Source organism: Nyctereutes procyonoides, unplaced genomic scaffold, assembly GCF_905146905.1.
Source record: "Nyctereutes procyonoides isolate TBG_1078 unplaced genomic scaffold, NYPRO_anot_genome, whole genome shotgun sequence".
In the NCBI taxonomy this organism is placed as follows: Eukaryota; Metazoa; Chordata; class Mammalia; order Carnivora; family Canidae; genus Nyctereutes; species Nyctereutes procyonoides.
The window spans coordinates 12,744,848-12,765,564 of NW_026575139.1; the positions used below are offsets into that span (position 1 = coordinate 12,744,848).

The window sequence follows — 20,717 nt, forward strand, 5'->3', positions numbered from 1 at the left end:
TTAAGTATTCCTTTTTTTTTTTCCCCTTCCTTTGGCCTTCTTCCTCTAGTCCTTGTTTTTAATTTTTCTGGCCACGTGGGCATAACCAGAACTCCAAGGGCAAAAAGCAAAACACCACCGACCACAGCACGAAAACAGAAACAGAGGAAGCTGTGGCTCGGTCCTTACTCGAGATGCAGCCCTGTATGTAATTATAGCTCGCGTGTAATCTCCTTAAGGGCAGCGACGGCTTAGGGTTCGGCTCATCTTAGATTTCTCACACTGCCCACTCGGCTGCCTCGTCCTCAGGGACGCGAGACACTTTTGTGCAATGGAATCACAAAACGTTAACTTTGGCAGAGCCCAGTGGAATAGCTGCGCCCATCGCCTCTTGAAAGCCAGAGGCAGGAAAAGCGGAAAAGAGCGGAGCCCTGGGGAGGAGGAGCCTGGGATCCGTGCCCAGGGCGAGGCTGAGCTACAGCCGCTCCTTCCCTGGCCTGGGTTCTGCGTCTCCCAGGGGAGAGGATGGAGGGCTGCCCCTGCCCCTCCCGCTGCCCCTCCCGCTGCCCCTGCCGCTGCCCCTCCCGCTGCCCCTGCCCCTCCCGCTGCCCCTCCCGCTGCCCCTGCCCCTCCCGCTGCCCCTGCCCCTGCCGCTGCCCCTGCCGCTGCCCCTGCCCCTGCGTGCGGTTCCCCGGCCAAGTTCAGGGCAGCCAGCCGCGGCCGGGCCTCGCTCGACGGTTCTCAGCCATCCGTCTAACGAGGCGGCCTCCACTCAGAAAGAAAAACAAAGGGTGGGAACCGTCCCGGGATTTTGTTGTTTGTTGACCCGCTGGCCGGTGCGGGGAGGAGGAGAAAACAAACCCCAGGCAGCGTGACCCCGACCCCCATCGCCGCCGCTCACGCTGTTTGCTCCAAGCCCAGGAGTCACCATCCACAGGCGTGTTTAGAAACGTTCTAAGTCACGTTGTGGGGGGCGGTGTGTGTGCGTCCCGAGGCTGCGAGCCCGGAGCCGGACCGGCCCCGCCCCCTTCCGTGGGGCTCGAGCTGGGCGGGGCGGGGGTGGGGGGCAGCAGGGGCCGGTCCTCCCGTCGCGCGTCCGTCCGGAAACGCGGGCGGCGGGCGGAGCGTTCCGGGACTTCTGAGGCTGCGCGTTGGCCGGGGCAACGCGGCGGGGAGACGCTGCGCGCGCCGGGGGCGGGGGGTTTGAGACCGAGCGCGAGGTCCCCGGGCGTCCGTTCCCTCTGCTCGCCGGGCTCGCTCTGGAGAACCCGGGATGGAGCTTCAGGCTTCCGGGCCGCGGCCCTGCTGGGGCGCAGGCCCGCCGCCCCTCCCGGCGGCCCCATCCGCGGGGAAGCCGGGGCCGCCCTTTGCCGAACGTCCGTGCTTCGGGTGGTAATCGGAGAACCTGCATTCCTGGCGTCCTTCGGGCTTGTGAATCGATCGATCAGTTTGGTGACGTAGACGTTTGCAGAGCCGCGGCGGCCGTGCGAGCGCGTGTGGGGCGTTTCGCCTCCCCGGACCTCGCAGCTGCCAGAAGTTCCCGGGGATCCCCCCCCCCCCCGTGGGTGCAGGGCCCCCGTGTCTCACGGGGCTTGCTTAGCGCGTTGGGAGGTGTTCTCGTGCACCTCAGCTCCTGTTAAGGACCCAAGCACCCCCACACCTGGAGCTTTAGGGAGCCGGCAAAGTTAAGGATAAAAAAAAAAAAACCAAAACCAAAACCCTCGAAACTTGAGTTCGGCGGCCCGGTAGCCCCAGCCGCGATCCGCTTGGGCCCGGAGGTGCCTCGCGTTATCCGAAGGCTCCCACGAGGGCGGGAGCCGGGTGGTAGACTCCCTCCCTGGCCGCCCAGGTCCTGGTAATACCTTCTTTATCCAGGACGCAGTGGGGGAGCTTGTTCTTTGGATAGGGCTTTAGTGGATTCTTTTTTTTTTAGAATTTTATTTTTAAAAAACAAAGAGGTAGAGGTGGGGGAGGGGTATACTAATACAGACAGGTCAGAAGTGGCCCTGGCCCCTGTAACCGGTGTCCGTCTGTCCCCAGCACTGGCGTGGATGCTCCCCGCACCCGGCCTTTGGGCGGCAGCAGCTGCTGCTGGGTGAGCAGCCGGAGACTGTCCAGGACTCCTCCCGGCGGGAGAGGATCTTGTTCTCCCGCCGTCCCCACCACCCGGTTGGTGGCGGTGCCTTGCCCGCTTGACCTGTCCACCGCGCTCGGAGGGAGAAGAAGATGCCCCTGCCGTTCGGACTGAAACTGAAACGCACCCGGCGCTACACGGTGTCCAGCAAGAGCTGCCTGGTTGCCCGGATCCAGCTGCTCAATAACGAGTTTGTGGAGTTCACGCTGTCTGTGGAGAGCACTGGCCAGGAGAGCCTGGAAGCTGTGGCCCAGAGACTGGAGCTGCGAGAGGTGAGCTGCCCCCCCCCCCCCAAAAAAAAAAAAAGGCTGTAGGCGTCTTTGGCCTGGCTTTGTGCCTTCCTTCCCAGCCTTGTAATGCACGCTGCCCCCTGTGTTCTCCAGGGAGGTCCCTGGCCATGATGTCGGAGTTTGCAAGCTCCCCCTCCCTGGGAAGAAGGAATAGATACAGAGCAAGAGGTCTTAGAGCAAGGGGTCTTTCTTCGGGTGTACCCCGTAAGATCACGAAGAGTGCCCAAGTTTTGAAAATGCTTATATTGGCTCCCTTAAAATGTAATCCAAAAGCAAATAGTAACGCATTCAGGATTATTCAAGTCCCCCCTTTCTTTTTTCTTTTCTTTTTTTTAATTTTTATTTATTTATGATAGAGAGAGAGAGGCAGAAACACAGGCAGAGGGAGAAGCAGGCTCCATGCACCGGGAGCCCGATGTGGGATTCGATCCCGGGTCTCCAGGATCGCGCCCTGGGCCAAAGGCAGGCGCCAAACCGCTGCGCCACCCAGGGATCCCCAAGTCCCCCCTTTCTAATATAATCCCAACTGTGTCCTTCTGATCTAGTACAGTTTACTGACTTTTTTTTTTTTTTTTTTTGTTTTTAATTTTTATTTATTTATGATAGTCACAGAGAGAAAGAGAGGGGCAGAGACATAGGCAGAGGGAGAAGCAGGCTCCATGCACCGGGAGCCCGATGTGGGATTCGATCCCGGGTCTCCAGGATCGCGCCCTGGGCCAAAGGCAGGCGCCAAACCGCTGCGCCACCCAGGGATCCCCCAGTTTACTGACTTTCATTCACTGACTCTTTTGCACAGACCACGCCAAGATTGTAAAGTTATATTGTCTGAGCTTGAATTCTGGTTTCCTCACCAATTGGCTGCTTAACCTTGGATGAGTTAGTTATGTGACCTCTTTGGGCTCTGGTTCCCTGATCTAAACCATGGGGATAATGCTCAAGAGCGGTTGTGTGATTTAAAGTGCATGTAAAGCCAGCACTTTTTTTTTTTTTTAATAACTTTGTCTTTTTATTTTAACTTTTTTTTTTTTTTTTTAAGTAGTCTCTGTACCCAGTGTGAGGCTTGAACCCATGACCCCAAGATCAAGAATCACATGCTCTTCCCACTAAACCAGTTAGGTGTCCTGAAGCCAAAGAGCTAATAACAGTGTTATAGTTATCATAGGGAGGTTTGTCTTGGAAAACCCCTAATCTTGTCTGTAGGAAGTTGTGGAGTCGTCAAAGATCCACATAATGTTTTAAATTTAAGATGCTATGTAAGGCGTAATTACTATGTAAGGCCTAGTGAAGAAAAGGGCTCTAATTATAGTTAAGAGCTTTCCTGTCTTTGGCTGGTTGGTTCTGGGATAAGAGAAAGATGGAGAAACTGGTTATTCCCTGTAAATGCCCAGGTTATATTGCTAACTGGAAATCCCATTGTCATAGTGCACAAAAAGTTAGGAATAGATAAACTGTGTTCCCTGTGACTATTAAGAATCATTTGATTATTCCATATTAAAAGGTGTTAAGTGCCAAGGATATATGTAGTAGGAGCTCATGCTAGTATTGACACCATTAAGAAAACAGTCTGATCCATGCTATGATAGGAAAAATAAAGGGTGCTGTAAACAATAGGGAGAGGCAGCAGAGAGGACAGGGATGGTGCAGGGTGGAATTTGTCCAAGGCTGGAAAAGACTGTTCCAACAAAAGAACTGCAGGCCAAAGACCTGAGGCAGGTGATCTACCTGGAGCCTCAGGTGGGGAGAGGAAAAGCTGATAACAGAATCCATAATGCTGGGTTTTTGTTAAGGGGTTTGGGTTTGCCCTGAAAGTAGTATGGAAGCTAGTGAAGGACTATATTTTATTTAAGTAATCTCTACACCCAACATGGGGCTTGAACTCAGGACCCCAAGATCAAGATTCTCACACTACTCTGACTGAGCCAGCCCGGTGCCCCATTAGTGAAGGATTTTATTTTATTCATTCATTCATTCGTTTTATTATTAGTATTATATTTTTAGCAAAGGATTTTATTTTTTATTTTATTTTTTTAAAGATTTTATTTATTTATTCATGATTGATAGAGAGGGGGGCGGGGCAGGCAGAGAGGCAGAGACACAGGTAGAGGGAGAAGCAGGCTCCACACCTGGAGCGTGACACCGGACTTGATCCCAGGACTTCAGGATTGCGCCCTGGGCCAAAGGCAGGCGCCAAACCGCTGAGCCACCTGGGGATCCCCTAGCAAAGGATTGTAAACGGGGTTTGGTGATTGTTTTTTGAAGAGCAGGCCTTCTGGAGGACAAGTAAAAAGGAGTATTTGTGGGGCAGGTGATAGTCACTTGGATCTGGAGGGGGATGGAGGGAAGTGGCTGGAATCTGGAGATACTCAGGACCTACCTGCCAAGTGTGGAGGAGGGCTAGCCAGAAGGTCCAGGTTGATACTGAGGGTTCCAGTAAATGGTGGAGTCTGTAACTGGGAGAGGAAGCATTAAAAGAAGAGCAGGTTTGAGGGGCAGAGAGAGAGGTGTATGGTGAGATCAGTTCGGGAAGTGCTCAGTCAGAGATGCCAGTTGGAGATGTTGAGCCTGTAGAGGCATGTGCAGGCTTGGAGCCCAGCTAGGGGGAAGGATTTGGGAATCATCAGCCTAGGTCAGTTCATCAAAGGTGGGAGAGGCCATGAGGCTGTCTAGGAGAGAGAAAGATGTCGCGGACCCCTCAGGGTTGAATAGAGGAGGCCGATAGAGTTAGGAAGAAACTGGAATGGAGCACAAAATAGGAGAAAGTAAACCAGCACAGCCTGCCTCAGTGACTCGCTCTGCTTGCTTGTGTTTATTACATATTTTTTGCTTCCATCACCCATTTTTCCTTTTTTAAAATTTTGGTTCTCTTCCCATCATTTCTTTCTTATGCACCAGCTCTATGCACAGCCACCACAGAATCAACTTCTTGAGGAACTGTGGTTAATTTATTTTTGTAGCCAGAATACCAGGCATGGAATGTGCTCAATAAATACAGGCTGCACTGCGCCCACATTGCTTTCCTCCTCTGTTGGTCAGGAAGTCCAGGGAAATTATCATTACTTGTTTGAGGTTATCATACCCGGGAACAAGCACCTTCACCCTGCTGTGTATATACATAACGAGACTGATTTTTAGCACAAAAGTAGAGTGCTTTGAGAGGGAACAGGCACGAACCCTAGAAAATGTCTTAGCCTTGGACAGACTATCTCAACATTTCCAGTATTTAATGAGAGTCATGGTTAGGAAGCTAGTCTGTATAGCAAGCAGACTCTTCCTTTCAAAGCTCCAGAAGCTCTTCTCTGTAGCATATAAACAGAGGGCTCAAGCCTCAGGCCTAATCTGACCAAACGACTGTTCGGAAAGTCCCGAGTCAGGGCAACACCTGTTCTGACATTGTGTCCATGCATACGAGATTCATACCAAGAGCTGTTGATGTTTTGTCACCTTGCACTATTCTCCCATCAATCAGACTCAGAATTATCATAATAGATGGATTTGGCTGATAATCACTGCTACTGCCCAGATTGCACCTGGGGGAGAAAAAGTCTACTTGCTTAATCGAATACTATTTTACCTCTATAATGGCAAAGGCTACATAATAATACCATGACAACACTACCCAGAGGCTTCAACTGTATCCGTAGTATTTTATTTCTTAAGCTGGATGTGTGGGTATATGTTTGTTAGTCTTCTTCTTCTTCTTTTTTTTTTTTTAATAACTAAGCTATCTTATAACATATTAAGAAACTACAAGCAGTGGGATGCCTGGGTGGCTCAGCGGTTTAGCGCCACCTTCAGCTCAGGGCGTGATCCTGGGGTTCCAGGATTGAGTCCCGCATCGGGTTCCCCACAGGCAGCCTGCTTCTCCCTCTGCCTATGTGTCTGCCTCTCTCTGTGTCTCTCATGAATAAATACATTTTTAAAAATCTTAAAAAAAAAAAGAAAAAAGAAAAACTTGAGTTTAGACCCCAGTGCTGCCATTTATTAGTTCCATAACCTATCAGTTATGTGATCCAGTCCAAGTGACACACCACATCATTATATAATTCATGTCAGACATCCTGTCTACTTTATGCATGTCTCTCCTTCATTTATAATAGTTCACATAGATGAAGTTGTCTTATCTGGAAAAAGGCAACATGAGACTGAGAAAAGAACTTTTACAATAAAATAACATTTTTTAAAAAGTGCTTTTGTCCAATTATATTTGGAGTTGGCATTTTTCAAGTCTACTGTTTTTCATCTGTGGATTGGGCTGTGAGGATTCAGTGTTAGATGAAAAACATTTAGTAGAGGGCTTGGTTTGTGAGAAGCTCTCACAAGGGTGATGCCCACCTGTATGTTGTAACTGACCAACTTCTCTTCAGATTGATTCCTTTGTAAATATCTTCTATTCTCTTAGTAAATGGAAGAAGCAGTGTTTATTCATAAAATGTTCTTACAGTAAAAACAAGTGTAGTGGCCACTGGTACTTTTTATGTTATTACACTTAAAATTTTAGTGTACTGTAGTAATTTAGCAGTCATATTTGAACCTTTTTCATGCAACTTGAAATTAATTTGTACAGTGTCACTGCCTCGTTGCTCTCCCTCCCAAAACCAACAGGACTTCAGTAGGTTTATATTTCTCTATTTGCCTCTTTCTTCCCTCTTGCCTTCAACCTATGATTAAAAACAACAAAAAAAAGTATTATGAAATTTTGCATTAAGATTTTTTTTTTCAGGGTGTGTCTTAAAGATTCTTTTTATATTTATTTATTTATTCATTCATTTATTATTTAAATTCAGTTAGCCAGCATACTTAATTTCTGGTGTTTTTTTTTTTTTTTTTTAAGTAGGTTCCATGCCCAGTGTGGAGACCAATGCAGGGCTTGAACTCATGACCTGGAGATCAAGACCTGAGCTAATAGGGATCCCTGGGTGGCGCAGCAGTTTGGCGCCTGCCTTTGGCCCAGGGCACGATCCTGGAGACCCGGGATCGAATCCCACGTCGGGCTCCCGGTGCATGGAGCCTGCTTCTCCCTCTGCCTGTGTCTCTGCCTCTCTCTCTCTCTCTCTCTCTCTCTCTCTCTCTCTCTGTGTGTGTGTGTGTGTGTGACTATCATAAACAAATACAAATTTATTAAAAAAAAAAAGACCTGAGCTAATAGACACTTAGCCCACTGAGGCAGCACATGCTCCTCAAGGATTCTTTTTAAATCTTGTATGGGATCCCTGGGTGGCTCAGCAGTTTAGCGCCTGCCTTTGGCCCAGGTCGTGATCCTGGAGTCCCAGGATCGAATCCCGCATCGGGCTCCCTTCCTTGAGCCTGCTTCTTCTCCCTCTGCCTGTGCCTCTGCCCCTCTCTCTCTCTCTGTGTCTCTCATGAATGAATAAATAAAATCTTTAAAAAAAATAATCTTATATCACATTTGATAATCATATTTTTATCGTGTCATCATGGGTTTTAATTAGATTCATTGCAAGCTATTATTTCTTACAAGATACCTTCCTTTGTCATAAAGCCCTTATTCAGCTTAAATTCATACATGGTTGGTGGGGTGTTTTGTTTTGTTTTTCTTTTACGATTTTATTTATTTACTTATTTTAAAGATTTTATCTACTTATTTTACACAGAGAGAGCGGGCACAAGCGGGGCAGGGGGTGGGGAGTAACAGAGGGAGAGGGAGAAGCAGTTTCCCTGCTGAGCGGGGAGCCTGACCTGGGGCTTGATCCCAGGGCTCTGGGATCATGACTTGAGCTGAAGGCAGATGTTCAACTGCTGAGCTACCCAGGCGTCTAAGATTTTAAATGTCCAGTTAGGAAATGGAACTTAAAACACTCTAGAAGCTTTTTTAAATTTTTTTAATTTTTTTTTTTTTTTATTTTTGAGTAATCTCTATGCCCAACATGGGGCTCAAACTGAAGACCTGATATCAAGAGTCGCATGCCAGGGCAGCCCTGGTGGCTCAGCGGTTTAGTGCTGCCTTCAGCCCAGGGTGGGATCCTGGAGATCCAGGATCGAGTCCCACGTCGGGCTCCCTGCATGGAGCCTGCTTCTCCCTCTGCTTGAGTTTCTGTCTATCTCTATGTTCTCATGAATAAATAAATAAAAAATCTTTAAAAAAAAAAAGAGTCGCATACCTTAGGGCCTGAACCAGGCAAGTGCACCAACCCTTGGAGGCCTTTAAAAAACGAAAACAAAACCAAACTTTTATTTATTAAGTAATTCCCTACCTCCAACGTGGGGCTTGAAATCATGACCCTGAAATTAAGAGTCACATGTTCAACCGATTCAGCCAGCCAGGATTCTTCTGGATTCTTTTGAAGATAATTTTTTCATGTTTTTGCTGTGATAACATTATGTGTCAGCTTTATAACACTCTGCTATTTCTGAGCATTTTGTGTGTGTATGGGGGAAGGGGTATCCTCATTGGCTACATATATGGTGAGCGTACATAACTACAGTTTTAAAGTTGAGATTAGTACTAAGCCTTCAGGTGAAAAATTGGGCAAAATTTAGAAGTTTTTCCTGTGGCTTCTCATTTTAAGATTGTAATTAGGCTTTGATACTTGGTTAATCTATGGTGGTTTATCACACACCGTCAGAAAAAAATTTTTTAGTTGTATTCGAAGTCCATCACACATATGCCAAGTTTTTATTTTTTAGAATATTAACTCTATCAGAGTAGGACTTAATATCACCTGTGTCTGTAATAGTGCCTTGTACCTTATGGTACATCGTTGCTGAAAAAATGTCTAGTTTAAAAATTAAGGTTCTTGTTTTGAATTTACATTGATAAGCATAGACAGCAGCTCAGTTAAGTTGGCCTTTATTTGTTCTATGATTTTATTTCCTGGAGAGAGTTGAACATGTATAAAACTTTGAACATAGGTAGAAAAGTACCTTTTTCTTTAGAATTTTATTTCTTTTTCACTTTGTGGCTTCTTCTGAAACACTTAGAAAATTACCAGGGACTTTGAGTAAAAGGGACTCCCTGAGGTAAGATTGCTAGATCATGGGAATGTCAACTTCTTTGGAACAGATTGTTCCCATAATGTTGTCTGACTGATGGGGAAATTTTTTAGCTAAAGGATTTGTTGGTATAGAGAGGAATCAAGCATATAATGCAAACCATTACTCTCAAGCACAACTTGAGAAAGTGTTCTTGGCCATTGGAGTGTATTTTAAATTAGTGTCTTAGGTATTCCAAATATCCACTGACCTTATCTTGACTGTTATCTGAGTAGACCTCAAGAATTTCATGCGTATTTCCTTCTGCACTAGCTGTTTTCAGTTGGACTCTAAAAATAACTGAAATATGTGTAAGATAAAAGTATAGTATCTGCAAACTTTTCAACCTTTTGTGCTGAATATTTATTCAGGTATGTAGGTTATAAATCAAATAAAATTGATGTATAGACAAGTATCAGTAAATATCTTTGATTAACTAATAAACAGAAATTTTAGCTTGGCCTCTCCAAAAATGATTAAAATGAGCAAGGATTTCTCTTGATTTTTAGGTTTTCTGTTACTTTTTTTTTTTTTAAGATTTATTTATTTTAGAGAGAGCATGAGCGAGTATTGGGGGAATGGCAGAGAAAGAAAGAGAATCTCAGACTCCTTACTGAGTGTGGAGCCCAATGGAGGGCTCAATTCTTTGAACCTGAGATTGTGACTGGAGCTGAAGTCAAGAGTCCACCGTGTCTAGATAGTTAAGAACTAGCCATATAGTGGTGCCTGGCTGACTCTGGGAAAGCACGTGGCTCGTGATCCCAGGTTGTGAGTTTGAGCCCCATGTTGGGTGTAGAGATTACTGAAAAAATAAATGGGGTTAAAAAAAAAAGAACCAGCTATATAAATAAGTAGAGGAGTTATAAATACAACATGTAAATGTTACACATTTTATTTTTATTTTTTTTTAAATATTTATTTATTCATAGAGACAGAGATAGAGAGGCAGAGACACAGGCAGAGGGAGAAGCAGGCATCATACAGAGAGCCCGATGTGGGACTCGACCCAGGGTCTCCAGGATCACGCCCTGGGTTGCAGGCAGCGCTAAACCGCTGCGCCACCGGGGCTGCCCAAATGTTACACATTTTAACATAAGTAACATCACACAGGTTATTACGGATTTTTGAAACCTGTTTACTTAAAGGAATGGAGTATTATTCAACTATCCCCTTAATTTCTAATAAGTTTAAGAGCTAATAGTCTAAGATATTTTTCTCCCAGTATTGGATTTTCCACTTCAGAGATGTTAGGGAGGTCCTTGAACCGCTTTCGCCAACAATCTGCCACAGTTGTGTAGTCTTATCACCATGTGGAACTAAGTATGAATTTACTCATGTGCGGAGGTTTGTGAGTTGAGTTACAAAATGGTGGACGTAGGGAATGGAGGGTGTTTGGGGCTCCTCACTAAGTTCTGTCATTTCCTTTGGTGTATAAAGCTTCAGATTTCATTCCTTATAACACTAGAGGCTTTAGTGGATTTCTACTGCCCTCCCTTCTGGGTGGATGAACATTATTGTGCTAGAAGCTTAATATGCCTTATCATATTTAATCCTCACATGGAATTAGGCATTACTTTTCCATTTTAAAGTGTGGAAACAGAGGTTCTGAAAAATTGGGTGATTTGCTCTGCTAATCTGGGTGACCATACAGCTAATAAGCAGAAGAGTCAGAATTTGAGTTTGTATCTGTCAAACTAATGCTTGAACTTTGACGTTTAGAGTTACAGGGGTCATGGGCCCCTTTAGAATCTGATGAGGTTGTAGAATTTTGCATACAATTTCAAGTGGTTCGTGGATACCCCCTCTGTCAATCCATTTATGAGCCAGGCTGTGGGCCGAGAAGCCTCTTCTAGATGAAGCAGTCTTTCCCCTGCTCTCAGCTTAATAGGACTTTCTTCCTTGGTCTTTCTTTTTTCTGCAGTTAATGGTGCTGGTAGTATAGAATGTTTGTGAACAATTCAAGACCTTCGTATTTTTAGGAGAATAATTTACCTCTGAAGTATACTCCTCCCCGACTGTGCCCACAAATGTTCTTTTCGAATGATCTTTATCTTCAGATCTCAGGAAAGGCCGTTTGAGGTATTTGTTTCCTCATTGAGACGTGTTACTCCTTTTTTGTTTGTTTTTAAGATTTAATTTTTAGGTAATCTCTATACCCAACATGGAGCTTGAATTTACAACCCCAGATCAAGAATCCCATGCTCTACCAACTAGCCAGTCGGGCACTTCAAGGACATTTTATTCTTGAGGGAAAACCTCCTTTCAAGGAGTAAAAGGAAGAGGTTGTAAATGGAAATTCCTTCATTACACCTCTTCCTTACCAGACTGCACCTTCATGCCCACCAAAGCAATAGGTGTGTGACCGTTTTTTCAGTGAACGAATTGATGACTCATTTATGCATTAACCAAATTCACTGGCCACTTCTTGAACCCTATATTTCATCTTTTTGTGACAAGCACACACTACATTGTGAGGGTTTTTTTTTCCCTTTGCTCATATATCATTTTTTTTTTTTAAAGTAGGTCCATGCCCAGTGTGGAGCCACAAGCACACACTACATTGTGAGTTTTATTTTTCCCTTTGCTCATATCACTTTTTTTTTTTTTTAAAGTAGGTCCATGCCCAGTGTGGAGCCCAATGTAGGGCTTGAACTCCCAACTCTGAGATTAAGATCTGAACGGAGGTCAAGATTTGGTCACTTAACTTAGCCATGCAGGCACCCCTAAATATCACTTACCTATCTTTGGTAAGTGCAAAAAGGTGGTTTTATTATAACACAGGGACAGGACCCATGGGCAGAAAGAGCTGCTTCATATTACTTTCTTAACAGTATACTGGTTTAGCAGATGTTTCCTGTTTGGTTCTCAGCAGTTTGTTCGTAAATAAATGTCACTTATATTTTACTTTTTAATGAATATCCAGAGGCAACTTAAATTCTTAAGACTTAGCTTAAGATACTTACTTCACTAGAAGAGACAATGCATGTCACAAATCCTATATGAGAAGTAACAACATGTATTAGGAATAACTTTTCCACCTTTCTGTAGTAGATTGCCCAGATGAGATCGCTAAAAGGTATATGGGGTTTAGATTTATAAATAGGACACAGTAATCACGTTATTTTGAATGAGCTTTAACTGAGCAGGCTAAGAAAGTGTACAAGTAATTTCATGCTGGCTGGCGGCAGTTCATTTTCTTTGCGAATATAAAAAGAATTTGTGTTTGTTCAGTTGTGTTACGGTTATGTAGCTGGCTCAGACTGACTTGACAAATCCATCGATGTCATGTGAATATTCAGCTGATTGAACTTTGTATCATTAGATTCAATTGTAGTTGGCAAAGCAAGGTTGTGTAGGCAACAAAGTGGAGTTTCGGTACCGTTTGAACTTGGATTCAAATCCCTGTACATTACCTGGGTGACCCAAGAAAGCCAGCTTCTCTGGATTTTGCTTCTTCTATGTGTGAGATGGTAGCACATGACGGTAAGAATGATAGCTATTTACTGCACACTGACTAGATGCCAAGCACTGTACTAGATGCTTTACATGTTTACTTTATCCCTGAGTGGAATGGACTTCCTTCCTTCTCCCACCATCTCAGTGATGGAGTAGAGACCAATGATGGACAGCACCAGGCCTAGGGGAGGTCCTGATGCAGGACACTTGTTAACTGGCAACTCTAGTTTTTAGTAGTTAGTTTTCTTCAGTTCTTTCTCTTTTCTTTCCTTTCTTTTTCTTTTTTCTTTTTCTTTTTCTTTTTCTTTTTCTTTTTCTTTTTCTTTTTCTTTTTCTTTTTCTTTTTCTTTTTTCTTTTTCTTTTTCTTTTTTTCTTTTTCTTTTCTTCGTGAGGGAGCGAGCATGAGCGAGCATGAGTGGGGAAGAGGGAGAAGCAGACTCCCCACTGAGCAAGGAGCTTGATGCAGGGCTTGATCCCAGAACTCTGGCATCATGATCTTGGCTCAAGGCAGACATTTAGCAGACTGAGCCACCCAGGCACCCCTCTTTAGTCATTTCCATTTTCCTTTTCATTGTCTAAATTCACATTAGTTGAAATAAACTGAGAAAAAATGGATTGGAGAAATATCACTTGAGATGTTACTGTCAACCAGTCAAGTTTAGGGCTACCCCACTGAGAGTTAAGATATCCATTGTAATGTCCTTTCTCTTCCTGCCAGTTGAGTGTGAATTATCTAGAAAATAACCTTAATTCTCTCTTTTTTAAAAAGATTTATGTATTTATTCGTTAGAGACACAGAGAGGCAGAGACATAGGCGGAGGGAGAAGCAGGCTCCTTGCAAGGAGCCTGATGTGGGACTTGATCCCGGATTCTGGGATCACGCCCTGAGCCGAAGGCAGATGCTCAACCACTGAGCCACCCAGGTGTCTAATAACCTTAATTCTCATTCACCAATATTTTGCACTTACAGATAATATTTAGACAAGTACCTATTTGACTTGTCTTTAATTTTTTGACTGGAACCTATTTTGAAGTCAAATTTATGTTTGGCAACTTATGGAAAAGAACACTTAAATTGTTTTACAGTATGATAACATAAAGACACATGAAGCATGTTGAATAATTAAGACTACATCTAAAATTATACAATATTTGCATAAAGTGTCACCCACTACTGGAATGGAGACTTCACTGTACACTGCTCTCATTTTAGTCCCTGGCTGGGGCAACTAGTAGTGACAGCACCCAACTAGAATTCAGGTCTTTCACTCCTTTTTTTTTTTTAAATATTTTTATCTATTTATTCATGAGAGACACAGAGAGACAGAGGCAGAGACATAGGCAGAGGGAGAAGTAGGCCTAGTGCAGGAAGCCTGATGTGGGACTTGATTCCTGGAAGGCAGACGCTCAACTGCTGAGCCACCCAGGCGTCCCCAGGTCTTTCACTCCTTTCGCATTTTTCCCTCAATACTGCACTGCTTTCCATCAAGCCATTGTCATTTTCCTAAAGAAAAGCAATCCAGGGGCACCTGGGTGGCTCAGTGGTTGAGCATTTGCCTTTGGCTGGGGGCATGATCCCAGTGTCCTGGGATCAAATCTCACATCGGGCTCCTTGTAGGGAGCCTGCTTCTCCCTCTGCCGTGTCTCTGCTTCTCTCTGTGTGTCTCTCATGAATAAATAAACTCTTTTTTTTTTAATATTATTTATTCATGAAAGACACAAGAGAGAGGCAGAGACAGAGGGAGAAGCAGGCTCCCTGTAGGGAACCTGATGTGGGACTTGATCCCAGGACCCCAGGATCACATCCTGAGCCAAAGGCTCGACCACTGAGCGCCATTCAGGTATCGTTAAATAAAGTCTTAAAAAAGAAAAGAAAGAAAAGCAATGCAGGTGTTGGTATTTTCAAATAATTTGTTTTAAAAGGGAAGAAAAAAGAAAACAGGAAAAGTTCCCAAAAACAAAACCCTACTAGTGAAATAGTTAAGTATAGACTTTCCTATAGTAAAAAAGATGTGGTATGAAATTTTCTACTGTTTAAGGGGACTTGAAAACTGACAATAGGAGCTAATATTGCTTGAGCAGTTATTTTGTGTGAGACACTTGTTTAGGGAGGGGCTTTGGATATTTTGGCTTATTTTGCTCCTCAGCAGTCCTATGGGGGAGGCACTGTTTCGCTCCTCTCCACTTTACAGAAGGGTAACACAGGTGTTAAGTAACTTTGCTCATGCTTCCAGGGCAGGCTCCTCTGTGCTCAGCAGCTTTCTTCCCAGGATGTAACTCTGGGCAAGTGACAGGTGGCCTGCCATGGAGTTCATGCCTCTAAGGGCAGCTTGGCACAGTGCAGCCTCCAAATCTGATGGAGATTGCTTTAAGTACTCTTGAGATACATGTTTTTGTTTGTTCTAATTACTACAATTTATTATTTTGCTTCAAATAGGTCTTTTGAGGTTACATCAGGCACAGAAAGATAAGCCTGAGAAAGAACATAAATCATAATCAGGCCAGCAAGACCCCATGGGGAGTGTCTAAAGTACTGAGGGCAGAGCTGTTTGATAGGGAGCTCTCTGTGAGCCTGTTCCCCGGCAGAGTTGGAAGTCTCAGGCTGATGAAATAGCCCCCTGGAGAATTCTCTGCTGAGAGATTTTCCAAAGCAGTAGCCGGTTGCAGTGTTGTTGTTTGAACTTGGGGTGGGGGGTGGCTCCTAGAGTCTGAAACTGCAACTAAATCAAGAAAGTGGCCAAACCAGTAAGCCCATTGCGGTGCTTGCTGTGTTGCCTTGTGTAGCTGAATCACTGTGATTAGCCACGGTGCATGCAGGTGTGTTTCCACCTGTTAAAAGCACGTCACCCTACTGAAGCCTTTTCCCTTCTACTATTTGTGGATTAGGAGCATGAAGACAGGACCACTGTAAATTGTCACTGCGTTTTAAATCCTCTTCTGCAGCTCATGATTATCTCTGTTGTCTATTTTTTCATTGAGACTTTTATATTTCTTGAATAGAGTAATGGTATATAGGGTGATGAATAGAGGATAACTCCTATTATCCTTAATAGCACAACTATACTGAAAGCTGGATCATTGTCTTCTACTTTTAAATATAACAAAAGCATTTTATTTTCCTCATATCCAAATAGCACTTCTTAGAATAAAATGTAACTGGCATTATGGTACTTAAACAATTTAAAATATATCAAGTGTATATTTCTGAGTTACTGACTTTTACTTAGGTACCTTCTGTGCCTTGGTCCTCAATGAAGAACATAGTTGAAATCCATTAAACCTGTAAGTGTGGCCTTTGTTAAGGGGATCTTTATTAATAAAAAGGAGAAAAAAATCACTTTTCTATATTAGAAGAGGAAACAGTTTTACTATTAGAGCATTTGTGAATATGGAAGAAGTATTTGGTGTAACTAGAAAACCACCTTTTAAAATATGTGGGGAAAAATTATTTCATATATGCTAAAAGCATTAGTTTTGAACTTTGATTAATGAGGAAAACAAATACAGCTTTTAAGAAGTCTGGGAGTTTATTCATGTGTATCTGTTGAGGATTGTAACCACAAAAGCAATTTTCTTGATTTTATAATCTTCAGATCTTTCATGGTAATACTAATTTAAGAACAGTGGAACTGTGGTGTTTTTTATATTTTAAGGTAGTGGAAAATAGTTGGGTAATATTCTTTCAGGCAGTAGAAATTAACATTGATTTGATTTTGTTAAAATGTATTCAGGCCCATATTCACTTATAGTTCTAAAATTGAATTCCCTTTATCTCTGTGTGGTTCCCTTCTCTCCACATCACAGCCACATTTAGGTAACAGGATACAGTTATGATTTCAACCTGACAAAAGTGAATGTTAGAAAAACAGCAGCTATTCATAAATATGCTCGTTTCAGCTCTTCCTTTTCACTTTTATATCGTGTACTTAGAACCTCTAAAAATATTGCTCACACTACTCACTGGCAAGAGAAAATAGAAAAAAATAAGGAAATCAGGAAAATATTAAAAATGCTTTTCCCTCTGGGAACTAACTGATATATAAAAACTGGAATATGGGCTGAATTAGTCTTTTACCTCTCTTAATAAAAAGAGAACTGCTAGTATTTATCAATTCCCCTAAAACCTAGGCATTTGTGGATTAAGTTATATGCCCAAAAGTCCCAAATTTAGAAAGAGAAATTAATCTAATTCATTTGTTAGAATGGGATATAAGAAATGGTCCTAGAATATGACAAACTGGTCAACTAAAATAATTGAAGGTGGACTCTGGTTTACCATCAGTTATGTGGGTTTTAAACAAAATGACTTTTTTCTGTAGTAGTATAGGATAGAGCACACCAGGGACACCTGGGTGGCTCAGCAGTTGAACATCTGCCTTCCACTCAGGTTCTGATCCCACAGTCCTGGGATCGAGTCCCATATCAGGTTCCCCGCAGGGAGCCTGCTTCTCCCTCTGGCTATGTCTCTGCCCCTCTCTCTGTGTCTCTCATGAATAAATAAATAAAATCTTAATGAAAAAAAAAATAGAGCACACCAGCTCTGCCTCTGTTAAAACTGTGTTAACATCTCAGTTATTTCTGTCATTCTTGGGTAGTAAAATTTTGTATATACTAAAAATTCCTATTTAATCTTAATTTACTCTAAAGACGTGTTGGTAATAGTTTTAATCTTCTCATTGAATATCTTTCTCCATACCACTTATCAGTATCTGGCCTCCCATATATTTTGCTTGTCTTTCTCTCCCCACTGGAATGTAAGCCACATGAGGCCAGGAAGTATATTCTTTTGTTCAGTGCTATATCCTTATCACCCACAACAGTGTTTGACACACAGTAGGTGTTGTCAGTATTCATTGAACAAATAGATGAATCTGAGGCATTAGTCCGTTTTTCTTAGAAAGTACAGTATAAGATATTTTTTTTTATAAGATATTTTTTTAAAGTTTGTTTGCTTGTTTACTTTTTTGTAATCTCAATGTGGGGCTCAAACTCAAAACCCTGAGATCTAGAGTCACACACTCTTCTGACTGAACTGGGCAGGTGCCCCACAGTATGATATATTTTTTGAAGAACGACCTTACTGTGTTTGGGGATCACTGTATTCTCCTTAGCATCTTATTTTCCAGGATAGTAAATAGAAAATATATGAACCGTCATCTCTGTAAATAGTGATTCCATTTCACACCTTGGACTTTTCTTTCAGTATATCCCTAAAATTGGCTTATCATTTGCCTCTTTTCTAAAAGCTAGATGTTACAGCAACAACAAAAATCTGGCCATTTGGGTGGCCCGGATGGCTCAGCGGTTTAGCGCCGCCTTCAGCCCAGGGTGTGATCCTGGAGTCCGGGGATGGAGTCCCACATCAGGCCCTTTGCATGGAGCCTGCTTCTCCCCCTGCCTGTGTCTCTGCCTCTCTCTCTATCTCTCATTAATAAATAAATAAATAAAATATTTATAAAAAAAAATCTGGCCATTTGAGGAGTTCAGTTACTTGGACTTCAGTTATAATAGAAGTTTGAGTGTAGACTGCCAAAATATATTTTTTGATTGTTATTTTCTCAGTCCTCAAATGTGCTAGAGTATAGTGATGATATTGTGTGTTATCACCTTGACGATAAGATAGATGGTATATAATTTGACCAAGGACAGAAGAAAATGGATCAGAATTAAACAGAGTAGAGAAAAAAACACCATCTACTTGAGGCCCTGTGACCACAATACTATCTGTCAAAAGGAATAGATAGAATGCTTCATTATTTATGGCACACTCAGAGTAGAGGTAAGCTCTGGGCTTGAATTAGGTTAATACTTAGTAACTACCCTTGTTAGATGATCTCTGCCTCGGATAGGCTTTATCTAGAGCTATCTCCTCTCATCACTTTCCTGATGAAAAGTCTTCCGACTTATGCCTAGTCTAAGAAAAGCATCAGGATAAAATTATAGTTGTAATTTTATATGGGATTAACTTTTATCAAACTGAATGCATCAGTGGCTTAAAAAACCCTCCAGCTAAATCGTGTGTCCCTTTGCTCTGCTTTAAAAATAGCACAACTAAAAGACTCTTAAAATAATTAGACAAGAAATGAGTTGGGGATTAGGAAGGGGTTTACATTCTGACAAGATGTGGACCTGCTTATAATAACTCATGTCTCTTTAGATGACTGTGATTTGAGGGGACACCTTTTACCCAAGCTCAAAAATTTGTAAACTGTCCCTCTGAACAAAAAGCTTAATTATCAAAAGACCTTGTTCTCTGAATAAATATTAGCTCATTTAAAGAAGTCAGCCATATTGTGTCTGAAAAGAAGGCAAATTAATTATTTTATCTTTTTTTTTTAAATATTATTTATTTATTTATGACAGACACACAGAACGAGAGAGAGGCAGAGAGACACACAGGCAGAGGGAGAATCAGGCTGCATGCAGGGAGCCCGACATGAGACTTGATCCCGGGACTCCAGGATCACACCCTGGGCCGAAGGTGGCACTAAACCGCTGGGCCACTGGGGCTGCCCATATTTTATCTTTTTTAAAAGATTTTATTTATTTATTCGTGAGAGATACACAGAGAGAGGCAGAGACACAGGCAGAGGGAGAAGCAGGCTCCCTGCAGGGAGCCCGATGTGGAACTCGATCCCAGGACCCAGGACCCGGAGATCAGGACCTGAGCCAAGGGCAGATGCTAAACCCCTGAGCCACCCAGGTGCCCCAGAAGACAAGTTTTTAAGTGTAACTTTTGTTTTTACTGTAGTTTTATACAGCAGGCACAATTATCCGCATTTTAGGGAGCAGCTGTGAAAACTTTTAAATAGCTCTGAAGATATTATTGAATAACTTGTTGAAAATGACTGACATGTTCAGAGCAAAATAGGAAAGGGTGAGTGTAAAAGTATCTTGACAGTGGAGAAGTTTCACAAAAAATCTGTTTAGTGATAATTGAGCATTGATCTAGAGAATGCTAGAAGATTCAGTGGTTTAGCGGCTTTTATTGGAGTGAGTTTACTGCAGGTCAGGTTGGCTTGCTTTATCACTAGTGAGAGTAGACAGAGCTGTGGAGGAAGAGAAGCCACGTGGAGGTAAAGTCTCTTATCGGGGAAAGGTACTGGGAAGTTAGATAAGGAGTGGTGGGAGGCATGAACCAAAAGCCAATAATTAAAGACTGGTTTATGGGGAAACTTTTATTATAGTTAAACCACGCCTGTAAATAAGACAGGACATGCATAACCCAGAAGATTTGGACTCAAAAGAAGACACATGATTCTGGGAAAGTATCCTAGACCAAGAAACAATTGGTAATAATAGTTGAAATTTAAGGCACATGGGGCCTGTCTGTACTAAGGTTTTTATTTCTTTTAAAAGAAGGTTGTACTGTATCCTGACTTTAAATAAAGGAAGAAAGGCGCCTGGGTGGCTTAGTGAGTTAAGCATCTGCCTTTGGCTCAGGTCATGGTCTCAGGGTCCTGGGATGGAGCCCCCATTTGGGCTCTGTGCTCAGCTGGGAGTGGACTTGAAGATTCCCTTTCCCTCAGCCACTCCCTCCACTTGTGCTTGCGCTCTCTCTCTCTCTCTCTCTCTCTCTCTCAAATCAGTAAATCTTAAAAAAAAGATAAGTAAGGAAAGAAATTTGACCATTATCTGGTCAGTCATATTTTCAAGGAAGAAGCATGCTTGACTCGAGTTTTGTTCTGTTTTCTCAGTCACACCTGGAGAGATCTTAACTGCTAAGTCAATGCACTCAGAGCAAATCGAACAAGAGTGCTTTTAACTTATGAGCACAGTGATAACAAAGTTCACCACAACTTTCTGAAGAAGGCAGGCTACAGGTTCTTTTCCCTGTGAAGCAACAGACCCAGGCAGAGCAGGGGAG

At 43.0% G+C, this 20,717-nt stretch overlaps 1 protein-coding gene across 4 annotated transcripts in view; it reads left to right on the plus strand.

Annotated features, from left to right (window-relative positions):
* Positions 1 to 20,717, plus strand: part of PTPN21 (protein tyrosine phosphatase non-receptor type 21) — a 79,384-nt gene that overhangs the window by 2,439 nt on the left and 56,228 nt on the right. For 2 of the 4 annotated variants that reach the window (XM_055303795.1, XM_055303792.1), the window contains exon 2: positions 2,020 to 2,385. In XM_055303795.1, the coding sequence (XP_055159770.1) occupies positions 2,206 to 2,385 (180 nt within the window). In that variant the 5' untranslated portion in view covers positions 2,020 to 2,205. Of the gene's footprint in view, positions 1 to 1,152; positions 2,386 to 20,717 lie in introns of those variants that run through there. The other 2 variants (XM_055303794.1, XM_055303793.1) reach the window with 2 other exon arrangements.